This window comes from Aptenodytes forsteri, unplaced genomic scaffold (genome assembly GCF_000699145.1).
Source record: "Aptenodytes forsteri isolate BGI_AS27 unplaced genomic scaffold, ASM69914v1 Scaffold96, whole genome shotgun sequence".
Lineage (NCBI taxonomy): Eukaryota > Metazoa > Chordata > Aves > Sphenisciformes > Spheniscidae > Aptenodytes > Aptenodytes forsteri.
The window spans coordinates 5,641,872-5,666,559 of NW_008795029.1; the positions used below are offsets into that span (position 1 = coordinate 5,641,872).

At 38.1% G+C, this 24,688-nt stretch overlaps 1 protein-coding gene across 1 annotated transcript in view; it reads right to left on the reverse strand.

Moving 5' to 3' along the window:
- NCK2 (NCK adaptor protein 2) overlaps positions 1 to 24,688 on the reverse strand; it is a 55,945-nt gene that overhangs the window by 18,725 nt on the left and 12,532 nt on the right. The window contains exon 2 of the mRNA XM_009276108.1: positions 14,932 to 15,173. Coding sequence (XP_009274383.1) covers positions 14,932 to 15,157 — 226 coding nt within the window. The 5' untranslated portion in view covers positions 15,158 to 15,173. The remainder of the gene's footprint in view (positions 1 to 14,931; positions 15,174 to 24,688) is intronic.

Genomic DNA, 24,688 nt, shown 5'->3' on the forward strand with positions numbered 1-24,688 from the left:
CTTCCCCAAAGAGACTTGCTCTGCAATCAGGTTAGTACCCAAAAATCAGCCCGTGATGCACGGTTCTGTCAAAATCTGACTAGCTGACATGATTTCAGCGAGATGAATGCAACGCCGGGCTGATTTTGATGGGTCAGCAGGAGCACCGCGGTGCCCCTCAGCCCCCGGCCGCGGTGCTGGGGTTGTGGTTTGCGGGGCTTAGCGCCTCCCTCCTTGCATGTGATAACACCCTTGCCCAGCTTCCCAGTTTGCACGGGATGGCAACGCCTTTCAGCACGATGCTCAACTTCAGCACTTCAGTTCGCAGCTATTCGGTATCAAACCGACTAACACAAAAAACCGAAGGTATTGAGAAGAGGAGGAAAAAGGGGGAAAATTCTGGGAGACGGTTCCTTCAGCTTCTGCCTTAAATCTTATTCACGCTGCCACAACTCTCACGCAGGCTGTCAAAGTATGGGTTTTAAACATAACATGAATGAGTATTTGAAAATTTATTTATGGGGAAAATAATTTAAAAAAGGATCTTTCATCAGCATTACAAATTACCCAGTAGCTGAAAGTTCTTTACATTACTGGCCATTCTTCTCTGAATTAAAACAAACAAACAAAAAACAAAGCAGTTACTTGTACAATTTTTCATACCAATTTTAATGCATCTCAATTTGTGTACCCTCCTTCTAGAGTAAAATGTTTTAAACAGTACTACTAGCTTTATGGTTAAAAAAAAGATCATAGAAGCCACCACAAAGAGCATAAGTACACTACGTTTTTTATGAAAATATTTTCAGTTTAATCAGATTTTTAAAATAATGTTTTTCTTCTTTAAAAATAAACCCATTATAATTCAAATTGAAACACAGCACTCCAGAGCTGAAAAATTTAAGATTATTATAATCTATTAAGACAACTTCCATTAAACAGCTGAAACATTCAAGCAAAACAAGTTTGAGGCTGATAAATTTAAGGAAGTCAAACAAGTGAGCTAGGAGAACTCCCGGTATAAATACCTACGGCAAGAGCTTGTTCAAATACTGAATGAGTCATCTTTGAAAGAGTTAGAAAAAACATTTTTTAAATAATTTCTGTTAAGTTTAGTAACTTATATAAAAAGTTAAGAAATCAATTTCAGCTGAGACGGAAATATGTTTTAGCTCCACCAAATATAAAACCAAATTTTACAGAACAGCTCTCCCAGTTCTAAAAATCTTCAAAGACAAGGTAACCAGAAATTCTCATTCAATTTACTAATTCAAGTGTTTGTGTAAGATGCAGCAGAAACAAGCAAGTTTATCAAAACGCATTTTTATTTTGAGGTAACATTTATTCAACATTTTAGCCAATTTTTATTTAAGATACTTAAAATCATTATTTTTCTTATGCATTTTAATAGAATTGCAAGTCCATCTGGCTTCACACATATGCAGTTAAAAAAAAAGATCCTTTTCTGTTTACCAAATGAGTTATTCATGTCCTAATACTAAGGCTCTGAATTATATTGCATATTAATGCATACAGTTAATAAGTATGCAAAGTGTACAGTGTCTTTTTTAAAACAAAAAAAATGTATTAAGAAAGAAGTAATTAACTTTTCAGGAAAATTCTTAAGAAAAAACATAAAACTATGTAAATTAAGTAAATAATTAAAACTATGTAAATTAAGTAATTAATTCACCCAATACAGAGATAAACACATAACTTCTTGACAGCTGGAATGTCCAGATCATTCATTTAGCTTTATATTATTTATCATTATTATTTTTAAAATTTTAAATTAACTTGTCTTTGCTTCTTTATTAAAAAGGAGTTCAGCAGACTGAAGTTTCTTCTGTTAGATAGGAAGAAAAAGCAAACATTTCTGCACATTTTCAGTCTGCAACCTCCCATCCCTTCTTCTCCCCCTCCACCTACACATCCGGTTTCCAAACGAACGTTCAAAGGCCAAGACCCATATGGGATAGCCAGTGTTTTGGAAGCAACATCTCCACCAGTAGCACTCTTTAAAGGACACTGCTATAAATTCCAGAAATCTTCAACTGCATTTGTGATACAGAAATGAAGCCTTACGGCTCTATTAATGTCTTTTTGTATCTTCTCTAAGAAGCCCAATATCAAAAAAAGCCACAACAGAACAAATCAGAAAATGGAAACTCTTCTTTAAATGTCAAAGTGACATTCCGACATTTCGACAACCAGGCTGCTTTATCACTATGTTTTTCAAATACAGGAAAAAGTAGTGTCAAAGTTTCCCATACATCAAACATTATTTGGCATGGAGGCTTCCATAAAGAACTCAACAACTGTATTAAAAACAATTGCTGCATTAATTCTCGTAATTTAGACTGTGTTAAACATGCCTATCGGTTATCAGGAAAGGTACATTCAAATTCCAGTACCAGATAACGAGTTGCCTGTATCCAGAGCATTTTAGAGCAAGAGGTTAAAAGGAAAGATGTACTACAGGGACGTATGTGGACAGAGTTTTTCCAAAGGCGTCAAACACACGATCCAAAGGCTTCCATCAACTGCCTCGTCTATGTTCTTACTCCAATGGAAAAGTGAAGCAGATGAAGTCTTACTAGCCAAATTTAAAATGGCCTTGGGATTTTAAATACCCTATGGAATAGAAAAACGGCTGTCTCGGTCTCAAATAGAAGGCATATAAAATGAATGGGGTTTCTCAAGATCTATGGTTCCAATTTCTGTCTACAAATTTAAACTGAAGATAGCTTGCTTTAAATACACAGTCTTTGCTTTCAAATAGAGATCATTTAAAGATATTTCCACCTACTTTGTAATCTTATTAATGATGCTGTCTCGATTTTGTAGGATACCCCGATAAGAAAAAATAACCAGGACTCCCTTAAACCTAAGACAGCCCTATCATTCTAAGAACAGATTTATAAAGTATGGGGAGAAGGCACAGTAGCCCTGTAGGACTTCCCAGTGCCTTCTGTTCCCTTGATGTAGAGAAGAAAAGCTACACCATTTTGCCTCTCCTTCATGAACACTAACAGAATATTGACAAAGAATTCCCTAATATGCATGAGGAACTCCAAACTGTCTACCCCAATACATGCTCCTGTCCCTCAGTAAGTATACAACAGCTTATGTCCCCCTCCTCCTCCAGCATTTGATGGAAAGATTGATATTTAGCTATCCCGCATTTATATGAAGTAAAAGAGGTGCATGGGACAGCTTTGCATACAAATCCAACTTGCTAACACCAACCCACTCAATTTTTTATTTTTTAAAAAATAAATAATACAGCAAGTACAAAGTAGGCTACCATGGATGTAATATGATGACCCTCCAATTTAAAGACTCTTCCAGATAACTGAGACGGAACCATTCTACTTTGGATATGTGCGATTATAGTACTAACTTGGTCTTTTCAACTTCTTGTTTTCTCAAATTCGCCCTCAACTCTGTACATGAAAAGGAAAGGCTTAATAGGTGTTACAAATACAGACTGAAGTTCAGATCATCAAGCCCAAACCTGAACAGACAAATTACAAAGCAGTAATTATACAGTCCCTCAACAGAAAGAAATGCATTAGAAGACAATGATGCAAACACTGACTAAAGAAGGGCAATCTCTCGGCATCAAAAAGCTCAAGATAGTCCTTCCTGAACGTAACGTGGTCAGCTACTCTTTGAGGTTATAGTGTTTTATTCTAGTTGGCCCATACCAACACCAAGCGTGCTGTAAAGCCTTAGTAATTCTACTGTAAGGTCAGAACAACAATGCTATACTATACTAATGTTTTCAAACATTAAATACCATGTTCCAAGAAAATCCGAGGTGTTTATTACTTTTTTCTTTGGAAACATCAGAACTCCTTAAAAGCCTGTCATAGATACTGCAATTTTACTCAAAGCTTCTTTTAGGAAAGGAAAGCAAAGTAAATACTACCTTTTCTTTACTAACTTCCTCGCTGAATTGCAATGCCCATAGCTTCATTAATCAAGGGCTCTCAGGTTATTTGCAACTACATACGCAAAACCAGACCTCCCCAACACTGAAGGGGAAGTAAGAGGGGAAAATGGCTCGCTTAACGAAACAGCCCGTCTCCTCTGAGGCTTGGCCCTCACAGCCAAAACGCAAAACCCCACAACTCACACAAACTAAAACCATTTCTTCTGTAGATTAAAACTCAATAATGAATTAGTAAGTAATGTAGTAATAAATTTAGCTCCTGTTCTGGAGAACAACTTCCTGAATGAACAATTAAAAAATATCTTACAGGTTTGTAAGTTGGTAGAGCCCACGTACAAGAACAACGGCATTTTCACTACATCAAAATACATTTACCCTTTCTTTTTTCTTTCACTTTCCATTTTCTTTCATTTACAAGGTCCCAAAGACTGCTGAACAGGAGCGATGGCAATGACTGTGTATATAGTTTAGACGGTCTACAGCCAAAGTCCTAAATCAATTTTCTGGTGCAAAATACAGCTATAAATAGTCACCTAGTAGAAACAGCACCCCTGAATGTCCACCTGGCCAACCTGACCACCCATTCACATTAAGAGCGGTGTCTGTCCCAATCTGTTTGCCGAGACCACAAAAACTACTTGGCAGTAAACAATCATGTTTACTGTTGAAGAAAGCCATCTCTGCCACTGGAACCCTCCTCCTTAGAAAGAACAGAGGTGTGCATTTTCTCTCACTTGGCAGGTTTATGCTGGGTGTCTGCGTTCATTGCATGCATCTCAACTCTTGTTTTATGGACGCACTCCACAAAACAAAACATTTTTGAGACTCAGACAAAGGAAGGAAATTTCTCTTGTACATTCTAAGACAAAGCCCAATTTCTTTGACGTGAATGCTAATATAGAAATTTTGTTTGTGCAGTATGAAAACATGTCACAGAATGGCCACCTATTGTTCAAAACACCTGAGAAACAGAAAGCAATGGAACCTGAGTGGGACCACACAGAGAAAAAGAAACAAATTTATACTCCGAAAGACCCTGGAAGAGCAAATGTTAAGACAGCCCAAGGCCTCAAAAAGAAAGATCCAGTAATATTGAAAGAATTATTTAGGGATGCATATTGGAGGAAATACCCACATCTGAATGAGAGGAAATCCCCTGATGATGCTAAGATGGCAGGAAGAACAGCCACTGTCACTTCAATATAGAAAAATCACTTGTCCTTTGAGTCACTGGAATTCTTTGGAAAACGGTGTCCCTGAGAGTACATACACAGCCTATTGATTTTTGCCAGCTATCTTAGTTTGGTCTTTAGAAGGGTGACCCAGCTATACACACCAAACAAGGTATACTCAAGACCTCAAAATCAGCTGCTGTTGACTGTTTCTTCTCTGCTACCACCTTCATGCGCTAGGACGTGAAGCTAAAGGAGGAGACAGTACACAGAGTACACAGAGACCACATTTTCTGGAGAACTGTGGTCACTACATCCCCCCATAAGTACATGCTTACAGGAAGGGTCCAACCCAGGCAGCAGGGTGCAATGTGGTGACCCACACTGCCGCCCCAGTTCTGCTGCCTCAGCAGACTTGGGTCCTCCCAAGAACCTGAGGGAAAGGAGGACAGAAGGGAACTCAACGCAAGAAATCCTGTACAAGACACTACTTGGAAAAAACGTACTCTAGTTTCGCTGCCTCAGAAGAAGAGACATAAATTAGCAGATTGCTTAAAGGATTTCTATGAAAAAAATGAAACATCAAAAGAGTTGAGGGTTCAGGCACAAACTTCTAATGCTAAGAGAGCAAAAGGCTCTGCCTCCACGGCTGGAACGGGGTGTAGGAAGAGCTACCGGCAATGGGGTGACTCTTTAATAGGGAACGATGAAACTACCTTGGGAGCCAATTTTTGGGCTTGCCCTAAGGCCAAACATGATTACATGTTGAAACATAACTGGCTCCGAGAGGGGCAAAACCAAGGGTCCTCAAAGGTGACAGCTGAGGGAAGTAATACCACCAAAGACACCAGTACACGCAGCCATATTGAGTTAAGGCGATCCTTTTATCTTTTCAAAACTTAATTATGACTAAAATAAAGGCTCGTTCTGCAATCTGTAAATGTCAAATTGTACCTCCAAGCACACACACACTGCACGGGGAAGGGGGAGAGAAGTACCTATTACACAAAACTTCTAATACAATACAAAGAACAAATTTATTCGCTCAACGTGGACTAAAACCAGCAAGATTTCTTTATGCTTTCAGCCTTGCAACATTTTACTGCAACCATCATATTAGAAAAATCTGCTGAAAGGTAGGACACATCGTGGTTTCCATTATATGTTTGTTTCAAACTCTTGAAGCAGCAAATCCTTTAAATAATCCACCCTAATAAATAATTCACATAAGACAAACTTTCAGCAGAATATAATACATGCAATTGTAAACTGAAAAAAGAGCAAACTTCTGCTCCCATCACCAGCCAACACTGGAGATTGGGGGCACTGCAACAAGCTGCAGGTTCTGCTTGCACTGCTGCTTTTGGCTTTTCACCTCGGATCAGATAAAGTGCCTGATGCATACATCAGGCAGAGAAAGTCTTTTATCAAGCAGTAAAAGAAGCATTACTCTGTACCTTGAGTTCTCCAGAATATTTACCAATTTTCTTTGCTTTCAAGTCTTTTTGCTGCAGGTAACAAAAAAGCATGAAATTTGTGTTTAATTTTCTTTTGGGGTTTTGGTGTTTTTTTTTTTTTGCATTCGTCTGCTTTGCAATTTCAGATTTTTTTTTCCTTCTTAAGCACATGTTCCTTTACAACTTATAACACGGTATTTTTTAGAAAGTCTGATTTTAGTTCCACAAAGCAGAGACTTGAACTCCTTTAATATTACTTTCACTGGACATAGTTGATATGCATAAAGTTATTTAAATTTTTACAGGCTTACAATAGTTCTGTAACCATAAATTTGTGAGTTTGTTTTGCACTCTGGGTAACTATTTTAATATCCATAATAGTAACACTAATTCAAAATATATTCTTCTTCCGTTATGTATATAACAAATTGATAGTGAGATAGCAGACCCTACCGTGTCAGCACTATCTTCTTGTATCATTTTCCATATGCAGAGCTACTGCTATTGAATATGCCTCTAGATCTTCAAAGATCATCAATGAACTGAAAACAGCCGCTTAAGCTAAGTCTAGGTTTTGATGATGACCATGAGGCAGATATGTTTCCGGAAAGTAGCAAAGCATTTTAATTCCTTATTACACAAATCATCTGCTACCACTCCAGTGGTATCAGCACTGCCAGCTCCTAACTCCACATGCTCTAGATGGGAATGGAAGAAATCTCTTCCCTCTGTTTTGAAATCATTGTGATCATCTCCCATTTCTCCTTTCTCAGCATCTAATGACAGTAATCCATGCAACCAGACTGATCTATTATTACTGTGAAGATGGAAGAAATGCAATTGTTCCAGCTTTTTTTTAAAAAAAAAAACCACCAAAGACACCACACCTAAACAGAGCTCCCATCAGCTTCTCTCACTACCACAAGACCATGTTCCTCAATTTCGTCACTGGCGAAGAGTCACCACTGTTACCACCCTGCCCCACAAACAAACATGCTTACTTTGAGCAATGCAACTAAAAAGCAGGATGAAGCACAGCAGAAAAAGTGGTTTTGCTGAACAAATTCAACCATGGAATAAGCTATTTTAATACACAGCTTCTAGGAAACGCAGCAAGAATTTGTGCTGTATATAAAAACTTCAACTACTTCCTCTCTATAAAGATGAACTTAAATTCCTGTATATTGACTGCTTGAAAGTGCCAGTACAGAAAACTTACCCTCATCTAGTCCTCCAAGAGACATGACAGACATGCCACTACTGTCATGCCCACATTTTCTGACAAGCTAGAAAGCTTCAAAGCAACATAAAGTGACACAGGAAAAATACTTTTATTTGTGTTGAATTCCTACAAGGGGATTTTACTGCTAATTTCAACTAGAGATGCGTGGCTAAACACAAAAGACTTCATATCGTTCCTTCTTAGAAATCTTTTTATATCATAAATAATCTGACAAGTAGCTACATACTGTAGAAAGTTCTGAAGGTTGGTTGGTTGGTTGGTTATTTATTTTTTTTAAACCAAATTTATTAAATTTCTTGAGTGGAAAGACCAGCATTTTTTACAGGTCTGTGACAAGGAAGTCCAACAACATCGGGAACTTGAAGTTCTAAAGAGATTAAAGTAACTTCTGTTTGTCTTATAAGGCAGCTCTGTTTTTATTAACATGAGCTCTACAAGGCTTAACAGGCTGTGCTATACAACAGTGTACTTATTATACAATGATACCATATTTATTCTTATTTCCACCATTCTTTCATTCTGTAGTAAATTTTACACCCATATGGTGTCCAGAAAATACTAAAATTGAAAACAACTAATTAAGAACTAATAGAAATATTTTCAAACTAGCACTTGGTCATATTACTGATTTAATCTGTGATCTTGCAGCTAATATGGCTAAGGCAGTTCGCTGATAAACACAAAGTCATCAAGCAAAGAGTATGGAAGACTCACTTTATAACTACTACTGTGCCAGAAATAATGTGTATGTTTCTCATGATTACACTTTTAAAAACTAGTGCTAAAGAACTGGAGAAAGTTCAGTTAAAACCCACAACAATTAGTCATACCTTCACCAGTAACCTTCACCAGTTAAAGACTTTAGTAATCAAATGTCAGTACTCAAGACAAGATTTAGAGGCAATTTGATGAATGTCAGAATACCACCTTGTACAATTAGATCTACTAGACATACCATGTCAGAACTACCAAAATTGGTCCACTAAGATATTAAAAAAAGGAAAAATCCTCAAAACCAAAATAAAAAAATAAAGACCACTATCCCACACACCAGAAGTTAAAGGTTAATGACTTATTTGGAGAATGAGATTTCATGACCATGTTATGCAGAACTATGATGGTAATAGTTTAAATTTGAATTGAAGTATTTGTATCTAAAAAGGAAGTACACCAAACCTCTTAACCAGCAGTTTTTTCCAATGTTAAAGAAAACATTGCATTAAAAAATGACCTATTCCTCATTTCTGCTTGTTACTAAGCAGTGACTGTTTAAAGAAAAAAGAGCTAACTTCCCTGGCAATTTCCGGAAAGGCATGGTGAAGGTAGTATTAAGTAGCTCTCAAATGGGAAAATGTGAAGTTATAAATGTGAAAAAACTCATAAATAAAATAACCAGGGGGGAAGGAGAGAGGTGTAAAACTGTTGATTCCTGGAAGCGACAGTATATATAGCACTCAGGAACTGCTGCACAGATCTACAGATTGACCCAGGTAGACACTGTGGAGGCTGATGAACACAGGAGTTACTCCTGGACGCTCACAACACTTCTGAAATAATGTACTAGGCACAGTGATGCAAGGAAGGGCTGGTTTCTGTACTTTACATCTCACTTGGCAATTCTTACTTTCCACGTGAAAATCTGGCACAGAGTGAATTAAAACTAAAACGTTACTGAAATGTTTTGCTGACTTACGGAAGCTTAATAAGTCATTTGAAGAGTCTCGTGCAACTTAAACATCTCTGTGCAGTGTTATCGAGATTACTGTTATTTGCCATCATTGCCAACGCTCATCTCTAGTGTTTCTATTGTTCCTACACATTTTGCAAACACATCTCCCGTATTCTTGGTGTCCAATCTCTCTTTCAATACCTTTTAATAAACCTTCTTTCTTTTGCTGGGCATCTGTTCAAAAACCCACACTAAGAACCGAGTGGAAATGTCTTCAAGGTTTCTTATGTGGTTGTTCACTACACGGAGCAAGACCGGACACCTTTAAGAAATCCCTATTATGCAGTGCTGGTTGTGAAGCAGAAGCAGTAACATTTGGAAAATCGTGGATTCCCATGAAAATGGCACCCTGCTGCTGGATCACACGCATCAGTCACCCGTGGCACGCTGCTGCCTGGGGGTTGTGCTGCTGCCAGGAAAATGACTTGCAAAGGGATGGAAAAAATGCAGAAGTTTTATTTTGCTTACACAAACAACTGACTCCTTAATTATTTTTTGCTTCCTTCAGATAAGGTTTCAGTTCAGCATGACAGAGATGAGCCAGCAAGCGTAGAGATCATCTTTGCTGCAGAAGGGGAAACCCGTGGAGCCGTGCTCAGAGGCAGCTCTGGGGCTGGTGCTGGCAAACACCCGCTCCATCCAAGTGGGTATGGAAATTCCTTTCCACCCCCAGTGCATAGGAAGAATTATATTACAGAAAATTAGAGTTTGGAAGACGCATGCTGGAGGTCTCTTGCTTAGTAAGACTTAATCAAAATGTATAAAAAAATACCCTCCCTACAAAAGAAATACTATACAAGGAAACTATTTTAAACTTCATTATAATGAATGAAGATGAAATTTTAATCACAGGCCTGGAAGCTGGCTTTTGCCTTAAGAATAGTAATAATTACCAGATTTCATTCAATGTGCGCAAACAGAAGACAGTAATTTGAAATGGCTAAATTGCCATTAACTTTTGACTCATAGTATCACTCAGTTAAGACAAAAAGGGGAATGAGAAGATGAATCATTCAAAATACTTAATAGGTGGCTTATACGCTACATTTCCATAATTAAAACCGGGCCGTCATAGCTATGTATTCATTAGAGTTCACTCAAGAAAGAGATTTAAGAACACAGAAGTAATGTATATCAAACAGAAAAATGATAAAAACAGCCAGCCATCAATAGAAAAATTACAAGTATCAAAATGTCTCCAAGTTACTTAAGGAAAGCTAAAAGTTTTGGAAAAATTCCCTGATGACAGGACTAAAAGAAAACACAGTATAACGGAGTAAGCCCTCAGAAGGGGAAAGACAAAGTGAATGGTGCAGAAAAGGCTATTATTTTGTAAAAAGATATAGGAAGATCCAAAAGTATCTCTTCAGAAATTACTGGGGGTCATCTGAGATTTGAGGTGAGCTGTTTTTCAGTCCACAAGTAACTGATTTAATGAACGTATGCTAAACAAGTGTTAATCAGCATTTTAATATGCACCCGACACATTTAAAAGAACTGGCTCTGAACACGTTTTATTTGCTTATGTTCTTTTCCAAAAATGCTGAAATATAATGGAAATTCCAGAAGCCTTAAGACATTGCTGAAAACGGGCTGATGTTTTAAACCACCACGCTACATGTTCTAGGTACCCACATGCCCATTAACCTTTCACCAACCCCAAGCCAAACAACGGTAAAGCTGATGGGATTCTATTAATAAAGTATTCAAGGGCTGAGATTCAATTAATGACAGTCAACAGAGTTCCGGGAAAATTAGTTTTCAGCATCAAACAGGCATGACTTCATTCTCTGATGAGATTAAAAGTTTTCCTGATAAAGGCAACTTCGTAAAGGTAGTCAACTTGTGTGGTGTATTTGGGTTTTTATGTACGAGACACCGATGTATTAACTGGTGCCATAAACTTTCATTAGAACACAGACTAAGATTAAGAACTATTTAGATGATGCATCTTCAACAGCCAACTATGGGGACTATTAATTAAATAGTAATAGCTCTTATGGGGTCTGCCACAATTTGAACTATGGCTGGCACTTTTCATATTTATTGAATATCTGGACGTAAGTATAAATCAACCACCGGTAATTACTGTGGATAAGCACAAGAGTGGCAGATAGCTATGGGCAATCACATAGACAACACATCACATCATTTGTGCGGTAACAATGCTTTCAGATGAAATATGTTTGAACACAAGGAAATGTAACTGATTAAGGAAGAGGTAGGGAAAAGTGCATCTCCATGGGAGCAACCGTTTGCTGGAACGCTGCAAGTATGAAAGGTAGGTCCAGGTATGTCAGAGGGTCCCTCTCTTTAAAGCCCGCTAGCCTTATCACTGGAAGCAGCTAAGAGCCTGCTGTTTCTCTCCTGAGATTTCACAGGACTTATAAGTAATTATTGCCCGATTATTAAATGACTTTTTCAGTACCTGATGTTTTGGTAATAACTTCAAGATCAAAGTTGGAAACAGATTTGGTTTAAGGACTAATACTCACGACCGCCATTCCCATCTGTGCTGGGTTAGCGGGTATTTTAATGTGAGTTTTCTTGTGATCTTAGGAGAGGCGTGCTTGATGAGACATTAGACTTATTTCTATAAAGAGAACTTAAGAACTTGTTTCACTGGGCACAGCAAAACTTTCAAAAGCTGTTTCACTAGATCAAGCATCAGCCTTGCAATTTGGAAGCTTTTGTTTAAAAAAAAAAGAAGTGCATTCTTGATGGCCACTCAGAACAAAGGATCCTCTAAGGAAGGACACATGCTCTCCTTGTTCTGAATGGGAAATTACTGTACAGCAAGGCAAGGAAGGCTTAAAGACTGTAGTTTAGCTGAGGACTCCGACTCAGGAAAGGCAAAAAGAAAATTGTACAGCTACGTGGTGCACAGCACAGACATAAGTTTCGTTATGCTAAGCAGTTCACAGCCCTTAAACTATAAATAAAGAATACTCTTAAGCACCAACTTTTTTGGGGGGGTGTTAAGAATATCCTGAGTGAATCTGTGGGTTAGGTATGGCTTAGGCAGTTTCTTACTGTCACAGGATGTACGAGCATAAAAGAGGTGCTTTGCACTCTGTATGCTTAGCAGGTACATGTGGTTGCTGCAAAAGAAAAAGCTAGGCTCCGCCACATGGTATTTTCTGCCTCAGCTGAACAAACAATGCACAGGAAAACTATTAGAAAAGGTACAGGGGAATCAGCAGACTGTAATAATGGTCCTTCAGAACTTAAAAACCCATGTACATGCGTGCAAAAGGCTGAGGTTTGGAAGATGCGACACTAGTGAAGGCTCAGCCATGAAACCACCAAATTTTGTTCTCACACCGTTTCGCTGGTCACCACCATAGTGAAGTGAAGCACCCTCCAGCATGCAGCTTTGGTAAGATCAAGGAGGTAAACATGCATATATGCTACGACACGTCTCTGTTCCTTCACTTAAACACATTTCTGTTGGATATAAATAAAAATGTGTTTATTTACATCAAGTAAATACTGTCCACATTTTACACAAACAATTGTTATATTATCACAACAGAAACGCAATCCTTTCATAAAGTAGCTTTTAGACAAAATATATATATTTTAAACAACATAAATCCATATATAAGGAGCTTAAAGTCACAACCAGGATTTTTATTTTAACTAGTTAATTGATGTTGGAGCTTACTCTTTATAAAATCTTTGAAAAGGCATAATCACATTTGCTGGCACTGTGGTGAGTATATTCCAAGAGTACCTGTAGAAAGGCCTATGGTTTCAAATATTACCGTGGTAAATCTTGTGATAACCTTGTTTGCCTGCCATCCTTCCTGTAGTCCTCAATTTCCATGTACTTTGTGGCAGCTCAGCAATGGAGGACACGGTAATGAAGAAGTGACCAAGAAACCTAACCTGTTAGACACAACACTAGCACAGGACACCTGCGATAAACCTACACAAGCTATTGCCATGTTATTTTTAAGTGAACCTTTTTGCTTTCTAACAAGTCCCATCCCAAATTCTAATTTTTCTGTTGAAGAGTCAGTATCTTCTACAGCAAACTGCAACAGAGTAAGTTTTCCCTATTTAAGATTTCGCAAAACACAGGCAAAAACCAAAACACAAGCAAAAACCAACCTCAAAACACCTCCAGGTGCATGTCTGTTTTATTCATTACATCCTAAAATACCACTAGTAGGGTTTTTTTTGCCTCTATATGTAAAATGATCACTTGTTGCTATGTTTAACCTTTTCTAGCCATATGCAAAGCCCTTTACTTTTTAGTAATTAATCAGTCATTAAAAATCATTGCAAAAATAAAGAAAAAAATTCATTTCACCTGACTTTCAAATATATTTCTTCAAAATACACTCAATTTTTCAAAGGTATATTATTTTATATGTATGATACACTGTTGTGAAGAATTTACGTGCAAGTATAAAACACAGTACATATTAAGGACCTAGAAGCAGAAGGAACATCTTGGACCACAGAAACTTAACCCCTGACATTATACGATGTGGTTATGTGCAATCCCATTCATAAAGTGATTTAGCTTTGCTACGATAGCTATGCTGAACAATCCAGTTTACATCCTTCTATTTCTGAGTGAGAGGACTTGGCATGAGAGGAGAGGATTCAGCAGTTGATATCTCAATGAAAACACAGTTCTTCAGCCACTGAAAATACACAACCTCTGACAAACTGGAACAAAAATAACATCTTATTCTCCTGGATGTGATACAAGAAAACCTGTTACAGATTTTTCCACGATTCTCCCCCATTGCAAAAAAGAAAAAAAATTCATTTCACCTGACTTTCAAATATATTTCTTCAAAATACACTCAATTTTTCAAAGGTATATTATTTTATATGTATGATACACTGTTGTGAAGAATTTATGTGCAAGTATAAAACACAGTACATATTAAGGACCTAGAAGCAGAAGGAACATCTTGGACCACAGAAACTTAACCCCTGACATTATACGATGTGGTTATGTGCAATCCCATTCATAAAGTGATTTAGCTTTGCTACGATAGCTATGCTGAACAATCCAGTTTACATCCTTCTATTTCTGAGTGAGAGGACTTGGCATGAGAGGAGAGGATTCAGCAGTTGATATCTCAATGAAAACACAGTTCTTCAGCCACTGAAAATACACAACCTCTGACAAACTGGAACAAAAATAACATCTTATTCTCCTGGATGTGATACAAGAAAACCTGTTACAGATTTTTCCACGATTCTCCCCCCACCCCCACTCTCTCCCTCAATCATCCACCATGTCACCTCAAACTAAGGATTAAGAAAATCCAAACAAGCATGTTAAAAAATATTTATATGGACATTACATTCCCAATCTGAAACCCATCAAGTCTACTAAACTTCTTCCAAAATACAAAAGGACTTACCCAATGTGTCTTTTAGATTTTTAACCAGAGAACCTTTCTTCAAGCTGTTTTTTCGCTCCACATAATTTGATGGCACATATCCCGTTTTGTTGGCCGCGTTTCTTACCCTCCACCATGTCTTGGAATCATCTAATAGCCAAAGACGCTCATTTTTCTTGATGTCAAGTTCTTGGTCCTGCTGTGCAGTGTAATCCCACTTTGCAATAACAATAACTTCTTCTGTCATCTTTCATGGAGTCCTTCTGCAACAAAATATTAAAACATGCTCATCAGTAAATTATATCACGCAATTCTTACTCAGTTTTTTTCTTCGAGTTCTTCTGAAACAAGCAAGAAAAGGGCAGGGAAAAATGAGAAAGCCATACAGAGAAAAACCTCATAGACTGGAACTCCTCCTGTAAAAATAAAGGAAGTCATATTGACCTTTCTTGCTTTTTCTGCCACTAAAATATGGCAACACCTTGATAGTAAATTCTAGTCATTATGTATTACGTTCACTTCCTCTGAATGTATATAAAATATTATTCAGATAGACATTAACAAAGCTAATTTATAAAACCCATCTAGCTTTTGCATATAGCATTATAAAACTATCTCACACCTGGCATTCAAAGTTCTGATCTGAGAAAAAAAAAAATAGCAGCATTCCAAAAATATCTTTTCCTTCTGCCCTAGTTCCTCATCCTCATACTAACGTATTATTTGTAAGTTTTCTACGTTTAAACAAAGTTACCCATCTTTTTTTTAGTAGGAAGTTAAAAATACTTCAAGAAGTAATGTAACTCAGCAGGGAAATCTGCCATCAAGAAGAGGGCACTGTCTTTAGTACACCTTTGTTCACAATGTTTTGTGCAGGCAGCACAAGACTGCATTTTAGGAGAAGCCTTCACTCCCAGGAAGATCCCAGCTTACCGCAGTCCTGCACCGGGCGCAAGTCAGCAGGGTGGAGAAGAGTACCCACTGCGCTTCCCTTGATTGCATTTCATTTCTTCCCTACCCGAAACGTATCCAGAGTTCTGTTAAGACTGAATGAGTTGTCTTTTTTTACTTACCTGTAACAAGAACAATCTTTTCCAAAGCTATTTGTCAGCTGCATAAAGACAGCTGCATGCCTCCACGTGTTCCTACACATCCCAGTAATTACTGCGAACAATGTGAGGGAGTGCAATAGTGTGCAAGGAGAAGTCCCATGCCAGTACCAGTGACATTCAAACATATTATAATGCCAAACAGAACATGTTGATTTTATTCTCTAAATTCTGAGGGCTTACCTAAAATTTTCCAATCGCTGCCAGGGGTTTTTGGGGGAGAGGGAAGTGGAGGAGGACAGGAGAGAGTGGGAGGTGAGAATATATTTGAAAATCAATGTAGCAGTTTTTTATTTTTAGAGTAAAAGCTGTAGATTTCCTTTAAATTACAGATTAGTAGAAAAAGGTCCCAGAGTACTTCAAACTATTAATGTCCAAGGATCTTTTTAACATGATTTGACTTTGTTGCCTAGTTCTTAGCAGTCTACAACCCTGTGAACTCTGATACCTAATAGTTTATGTGACAGAAAGGTAATGAAAAAAAAACCCCAAACCTCATTCAGAAATTCTGTTCAGCATGTAAGTTGTATCACCTATATTCAGAAAGGGTTCCTTCTGCAGTCTGTAAACACATGCACACACACTTTCTCCCTTTAGCTACAGTACAAGCTGCGAGAACTACATGCTAGACAGTCCAGCAGTCTACTCTTTCAAAGAAAAAGAAGTGTCTTCCTTATTTAAAGTTAACCTATAATCATAAGACACAATAGTGGACTCTATTATAATTTAATAGCCTCCTCTTATCAACATTTTTGTTTCCAGGAGAACATCATATAGGGTTGAGCTATGGTTGCTAAACTATTTGACAGCAAACTCTGGAAAGCACCAGTAACATCACCCCTCATGGCCAAGGTGGGACGACGTTTTTGAAAATCTGAAGCTGAACTCAACAGACTTAAGTTCTCATTTTCCAATTATAAAACACAAAGGAACATACAATTAAAATATGATTCAAATGCGAGTTTGCATAGCTGAGAGCCCCAAGGTGAATTCAAAAAGAAGTTACGATGTTTTGAACAATTGAGAAGAAACACAATCCTTAGAGTTCAAACAGGCTGTAGCTCATGCAGGTGGCATTGATGATTTTACAAGTCGCTATACCCTTCAACAATTTTTCCCCCCTAAAATAATAATCGCATCTGACAGTGACATAGGAGAGCCTGGGCTTTGGACCACAATCTCCAATATGCTGCCCTGGTTTCTGACTCACATAAAATGGACAGATAGCCTACAGGTCGATAAGCTGATGCAGCCACAGGGGGACTGCAATCAAGCATGTTCTGGAGGCCGGCGCTGTCAATATAATCTCTCTCTCCAATTTAGATCGGTTTATTTTATCTCAGCAGTTGTAAAATGGTCAATTCTTACTGTTCCTGGGGACATGGAGAACATGAAGAAATAGGCCATCATCAATGCAGTTGGCTGATGTTGCCACCACACAGGCTCCACTTCTAAAAAAGGTTATTCTCACAACACAGGCAAGTTAAAATTATCTATCAATATGACAGTATATTAATAATAAAAAAAACACATTAGGCATAATATTTGACTAGTGACTGATGGAAAACAAACTCTTCTTATCCCTCTGAATAAAAAAAAAAACCCCAAAACATTGAATTGGCCCCTGTTATAAGAGTCACCAAGCGTTTCGCCAAGGTGTTGGGCAAGGACAGAAGCACAGGAAGAGACCACACGTCAGGGCTGACATCATCAACTATACAGTCCCCCAAAATTCACTCAGGACAGGGATCCCCAAGGTACCCGATTTCTACAATTCCAGTTATTGTTGATGTGTAAGACTGCCACTCTACCTGAGAAACGATGTCATTTCACAAGCAGACCCCTTGCATGATGTAATTTTGGCAGAAGTGTAGGGAAGCCAAGTTTCTCAAGTGGCATGCTCACGCAGAACCCAAGTCAGTAAAGTACTCCAGGTTTTGCTGAATGTTTATTGGCACAAGCATTCCTACCCAAGGATTTCTAATGAGTCAAAATGCATCATATAATTGCAGCTAAACATTTGTCCATTTAAAGCTGTATGCATGTGTGTGGAGGAGTTTGGTTGTGCTGGTTTTTTAGGGTGGCTTTTTTTTTGGGGGGGGGGCAGGGAGGGGTGTTTGGTTTTGTGGTGGTTTTTTTTTTGTTTGGTGAGGGGTTTTTGTTTTGTTTTGTTTTTAAATGTGCGGAATTAGTATTAAAGTTCTTAAAATTACTTTCTTCTGGTTACATCATTAGACTGGCTCCATCAAGGACAATAAGGTTCTTCCTGTGACATTTGCAGAGCTAAGATTTCCTTGTATGTGAATAAGGACACATTTGTTCCCCAGAAGGGGGGCTGTAGAATTAATAGTTTTGAAATGCTTCTGCAACACAGCTGTGTGCCAAACAAAAGATTAGAAGCAAATGACATAACTAGACTGGGGGAAAAACATAAGGAAAAAACAATAATACAACCTTCCAAAGCATCTGAGTGCCCCATAAAAACTTGACATGCGCTCAAAAGGTGAAATTTCTTTAGTATACCACTTATAGACTGCACAACAAAAAATACCAGAGTCCCCATAGATTCTAATGTTAACACAAGACTCCTTCACATCAAGAAAATGAAAATCCATTACTGCTAAGACTGTACAACCTTCTGGAATGTTCCTCCTCAAAAAGTCCTAGCACAGAAATACAGTCTTCTCCTCATACCTGATAGGATAACACCCCCTACTTTAAAAAGCACCAGTGAAAAGCTTTGAAATACCTATGCAAGGAACTGTAAATTTATGAAATGTAACTTAGCCATTTCTCACTATAAGACTGTTTGACTTTAAAAGGTATGTATGGCCTTGGTTTTTAGCTTACTGTATCAAGCAGTCATTTGCTTTACTTTTATGGCAATCCAACTTCCAACTGCAGTGTTTAAAACAAAAACAAAAAAACCCCACCCCAAAACAAAGACACCACACTAAACAAGCAAACAAACAAAACTCCACAACCCAGACCTTCAAAAGGTAATTCTTATATTAACTATGTGACCGATGCACACTTCCAACCCCTTTTAAGCCAGCATCTCCTTCATTGCTAGCAGTGGTAGTAATCTAATTTATTTTACCAATACTGTATTTGCTGAAAAGTTACAACTAATTAGTTTAGCTTGAGCTCAGGTATTTTCAGCCACTTTGTTTCTTCCCTCCAATTTAGGTTTTGTTAGGAGAGGAGTCCTGTCTGCAGTGGCAGCTGCCCTACTGCAGAAGCACATGTGAAAATGTTCCAACACAAAAAACATGCTTGGGAGAGAGGGAACAACTGAAAAATCTACCAGGCTAGGAAGGTAGTGAACAAAAACTCAGCCAAGGTAAAGTCAGTCATAAGAAGACTGTACTGAAAGCCTGCTCCGACAGGTGAGGAACAGGTGAGCTAACCCTAAGGCAGAACAAAGGCAGACATCAGTGGAATATCTAGTACTGTAGCTCCTGTATAGACTTTATCAGAAGAAAGTCCAGAAAGGAAAAGGTGAAGTCCAATAAACTATCAATGATTCAAGAATTTATCAATGGCAGAAAAAAACCCAGATAAACAATCATCTATGCCATTTTGAACCAATGCTTAAAACTGAACCATGCAAACAAGATTCGAGATTATGGAAACTTAAATGTAGAGAAACTTAAGAGAATTTGCTCCCACAAACCTGTAAATCTGCTAGTGATTTTTCATGTGAAATACTTGCTCAGTTGATGTCATTTTAAATATCAAACTATATACAATTGTTACACAGATCTCATTTTCTTTTACCAGGTCCAGATTATTTCCCCCTCTGTCAATACGTGTTTCTCCCACAATGATAAATAAGAAAGGATCCATTCCAGCATGCCACCTGAACTGGAATCTTCTCCTATAGACTGACATAAGTGAACACTCCCACTAGTTTAAATGCCCTGACCCAATGGGGAGAAAAGCAGCATCTCTTGCCTTCAGGAGGAAGACTCAGGGTTACGTCAGGCATATGGTTAGTTAGGATAGTGCAAACAGAAGGTATGGTTGAGCTTTAAAGACAGTGAGAAAAGAAGCAGTTGCTCTCCCTGTTCACAAATTATTTAAAAACAAAACAAAACAAAAAACCATGGCTGAAAAATGACTGACTAATGCTTGAAATTTAATCCCTCACCAAGGGAACAAGCAAAAATTCTATTAATAGGAAGTGACAATTGATATAACAGACTGTTCTGGAATTGGATGTCCTCCTAAGACACACTGAAAGAAAGGTACTAAATTGATACGGAGGCTTTTACATCACACTGATGTGCATAAAACACATAATTGCTATATGGTATTACATAAGACATAATTACTACACAATATTTAGTTAATTGTCTTGGGAGAATGAAAAGATAACTAATGACATATCATGGTTTCCTCTAAGATTTGAAGGCTGAACAACCTCTCCTCCTCCTGCCCCCAAACTCTGAAAATCAAAGTGGGTTTTGAACCCTGCAGCACATGTTGCTGACGGGCCAGCTGTCTGGGGTCCACTTGGTTAATATTTCATAAGCTACAGCAAATAAGCAATATTTGGTCCTCTAAGGTAACACAGCTGTGGAAAATAAAAATGTCTCCTTCCATCAAGGCCTCTTTCATAGTAAGCAGATGTGCTTACTGTATTCTGTAATTAATAAAATAACTTGTATTAGATCACTTCATCTGAAGTACACTCTAAGTCTGAAACTTTCTTATTTGTGAAGATGCAATCTCTGGTTAGCCTGCCTACTGTTTCAGGAGGTTTGAAGTTTTCTTTTCACTTAGTTGTTTTCTTTGTTGCATGTGTAGGTGTGTGGTTAGGGTTTTGGTTTGTTTTTTTTTTTTAAATCAGCCTGGATGAATAGTTTTGACATACAGAAAGATTTCAAAAAAGTGCATCTCTCTACATTTGAGATTGTTTCACTTGGTTCTTGGTTAAAAGTAAGGGGTGCTCAGACAAATGGAGATGGATCACATAAAGGCCACCTTGGCTAACTGCTTCTGCAGTTTAACACTTTAATACTGCATATAATGTGTGTCAATCCACCCCAAGGGGCACATTTCTTTGGAAAGAGGTCACCGCACCAAAATCTATTGTAAGAATACTCCCCACCTCTTTTAAAGAAAGTTAACTAAATAGCTGTAGTGACCAAACATTCATCATCTGGCTATGCAGTTCTGAGGTGTCAAACCGATACCTGAGCAGAAAAAACCCCCACACACCTGGGCTGTCTAAAATTGCTGGCTGTTTTAACACAAGCTTGACAATTAATTTGGGGTGTTTCGCTATTAGGTCTCATTAGGCTGCATTGACTACTGAACTAAAAGTGATAGCTGAGTAAGTGCAAGTTATTATTATCTAATTTACTTTGATGCGCAAACTGAAGACACAACCACAATCAATAGAAGCCACTGTCGGTACTTTAGGAGTGTCAGTTTTCCAAAGCTGAAAGCAAGGATGAGTGGAAGCTGTAAAGACTAAATACAAACAAAGATGTAAATAAATGGATCCACTGCAAAGGAGGAACGTTTTATTACATTTCCCAACCTACTCTAACAATTTAGCATTTATGAAAGAAGTGTTATATGGTTAAAAGAATATCCTGTTTAAAAAGCGAGGTAAAAAGCTCTAGAAGTTTTCTGCGTCCCCTCTCCCTGGTCCTTTCTTTGAAAAGGAAAAACTGATAGCAACAAGCTCAAGTCAGGAAATGCAAACTGAAGGTATCAAAAGAAGTGCAGTTCAGCTCATTAAGAACTATAAAAAGTTATTAAACTGCATCTGAAATAAATTAAATATTAGCAATAGAGTAAGTACAGAATTAGACAGAACATTAAGTTTCCTGCACGTGATGTAAGAAAGAAAATGTTTAATACTTATTTTTACATTATGGGATTATTTTACAGTGACAGCCATTTTCTTTTCTGTCATTAACTAGGGTATAAAAATAATAAGAAAAATTAAACACTTTTAATCTTCAAATGCACCCCAAGATAGCAGAACTGTCCACAAAGCTTTTACAGTTTTAGTGTCAACTCTGAGGGAAAATTTGGAGCAATGAAGAAGTTCTGGAGAGTTACAGTTGTGCCACTAATTTGAAAGCATAAATTGGATGTCCTTGATAACACCACCAAGTAGTCAGATGAAGTCTAATCCTAAAGAAAAATAAAGGAAAGAGACAAAGTACCCCCCCAAAACCCACACAGCATACCAGCAGATTATGAATGTGCAATTAGTACTTATTAAAAGTGTTTTAAGGAAGATAGGCACGAACAAACTATTTCTTCTGTACATTTTTCGCTTCATTTGAGCTCCTGATTTAGGTCTACCCATCTACCCAAGCCCAGACCCATGCTGGACAGATTAACAACCAGCTACCAGACAGGCCCAGGCACAGGGGCGACTTCAAAGGCAGCCTCAGCAGACACCATGAGCCTTTCTGGCAGGTCCCAAGACATTTGTTCTTAGGTGCAAAAGTACTCAGTTTCCTTGTGAGTCACTTAGGAGGGAAAAAACCCCCACAATAATTATAGATAAAACTGTGAGGGCAATACAGCCCACTGGAACAGTTAGTCACATCGGAGGTGCTGAGACCTGTGTGCCACAGGCAGGACTGCCTTGGCACAGCCCAAAACTACGGGCGCCTCAAGTGTGGGTTTTTTAGACGATACTTCTTGCTAAAATACAAGCGGGCTGTATATCTTCAAAAAAAGTGAAGGATCACTCTTAATTAACCAGTAATTTAGAACTGTACTAGCTAAGCAACTTCATCTTGATGCTACCCAACAGCCTGCCCCCGCACACCTCAAACCCTCTTCCCCTCTGTACCGCCTGACATTGTTTCAGGGCACAATGCTGTGAGGTTTGGGGTTTTGTTTCTTCAACTGGATGCCTCTGACAGCTTCTAAGCAATGTTTGCTTCTCTTGGCCCCACAACATATCTGATATCCCAATCTCTAATACAACTGCAGCTACACTCCGGCACCTTGTATCTTGCATTACAGAACAACTGCAAACAGGAAACCTCAAGACTAGTTTAGTGGTAAAGAATTTCTGCGTAGTTCCAATAGAGCACAAAAAGTTAAGCTTGTTTTTTGTCTTGTAAGTGGCTTAGAAGTCTTTTAAAAAGACACACAAAGAAATAGAGGAGAATACAGACTAGAAACACCCAGAAATACATCCTTCCTGCTAAGGAGTCAGTACAGCACTTTACCATTCAACAAAAAAGAAATCTCACTTTATATATGTTTATATAATAACATATAAAAGGATGTTTGTAAAAAAATTTCCCACCCAATGTTTTCATGAAGCCTATCACACGAATCTGTCTGCCCAGATGAAATAAGCAGGGACTGCTTCAAACGATCTTTTAAAATGTCAACTCGCCATTTAAGGAAAAGGAATAGTTTTAATCACAAAGCGTGCATCTCCTCAGCGAGACTCACATATGTTTTGCGTGCAGCCCAGAGTCTCAGCGATGACCACCTCTGATGGCTGTAGGTGATGACAAGGCCCTTTCCAGCTCTCCAAGCCCACTCCAGCAGAAAGGTGTAGCACCAGCGTCTACCAGGCAAGAGCAGCGGGGATGCCCTCAAAGGTAGAGGCTGCCAAGCACAACGAACGCAGTGGGGGCAACCCCCCAGCTCACATCTTTCCTCCTTTCTTGTAAGCCAAGGTCACCTCACATTCACGGCTGCCCATTATTCAGGCTAATACAGCTTCATGATTTGAGGCATACGGTCTCAGAAAAGGTTGCAAGAAAAGGACACAATGCTGTCACAACAGTAAGACTCTGGAAAATATTATTCGATAAGAATAAAATTGCTAACATTTATTTGAGAAAGTAGCAGATACTTTAGCCTGCTACCTCTCTAGTGGTGGAAGGAGAAAGCCATCAGGGCTGTTACAAGGTAGGCTGCTGCAGCACTAAAAGAACACAAATCTGAGTTCTGGCCTTCTATTAATTCATGAGATACCACCCTAGTTTTATACGATGTTCACTCTGTTCCATGTTGTGACCTTCATACCTTCATAACCTTCCCGATTTCATATTTTTTTAAATTTCATTAGTAATAATGCTATGCCACAAAATTTCCTGGTCTGGGGCAGTTCAAGATACAAATGCTAAACTAGTGTGACAGTCTTTAAAACACATAATACTAAGTACTATCTTTCCTATTTATGTGATAAGCACTCTGCTATTTCAGGAAGCTAAGTTTTTAAAAATCTTTTGATGTCTTACTTAAAAAGAAAAGGATATTTCTATACCATTTCTGGAACAGCATGCCTATTATAAAGTAGGCAGTGTTCATTTTTAGCTTCTGACACATGATTTAATTTAAAATTCTATTTCGAAGGAAAAAAGCTGGTATTCTACAGGAACAAGCTGGTATTATATTAACGTATGTTAAAGTTTAACAGTACTAGTTAGGAGTCTTATAACTTACCTATGCTTAAAAGCTAGATAATGATAACAGAACTCACAGAGAAAACACTCTAATAGGACTTCAGCTAAGCTGAAACTGAGTATGGTCACCAACACACAGGGCAAAGGGCTTATAATAAAAACCGCGCTCAAGTCTTTCCATAAACATGGGATGACTGTTAAGAAATTGGTTAAGGACAACCTTAAAGGATTAAAAAAAAACAACAACAAAACAAACATATT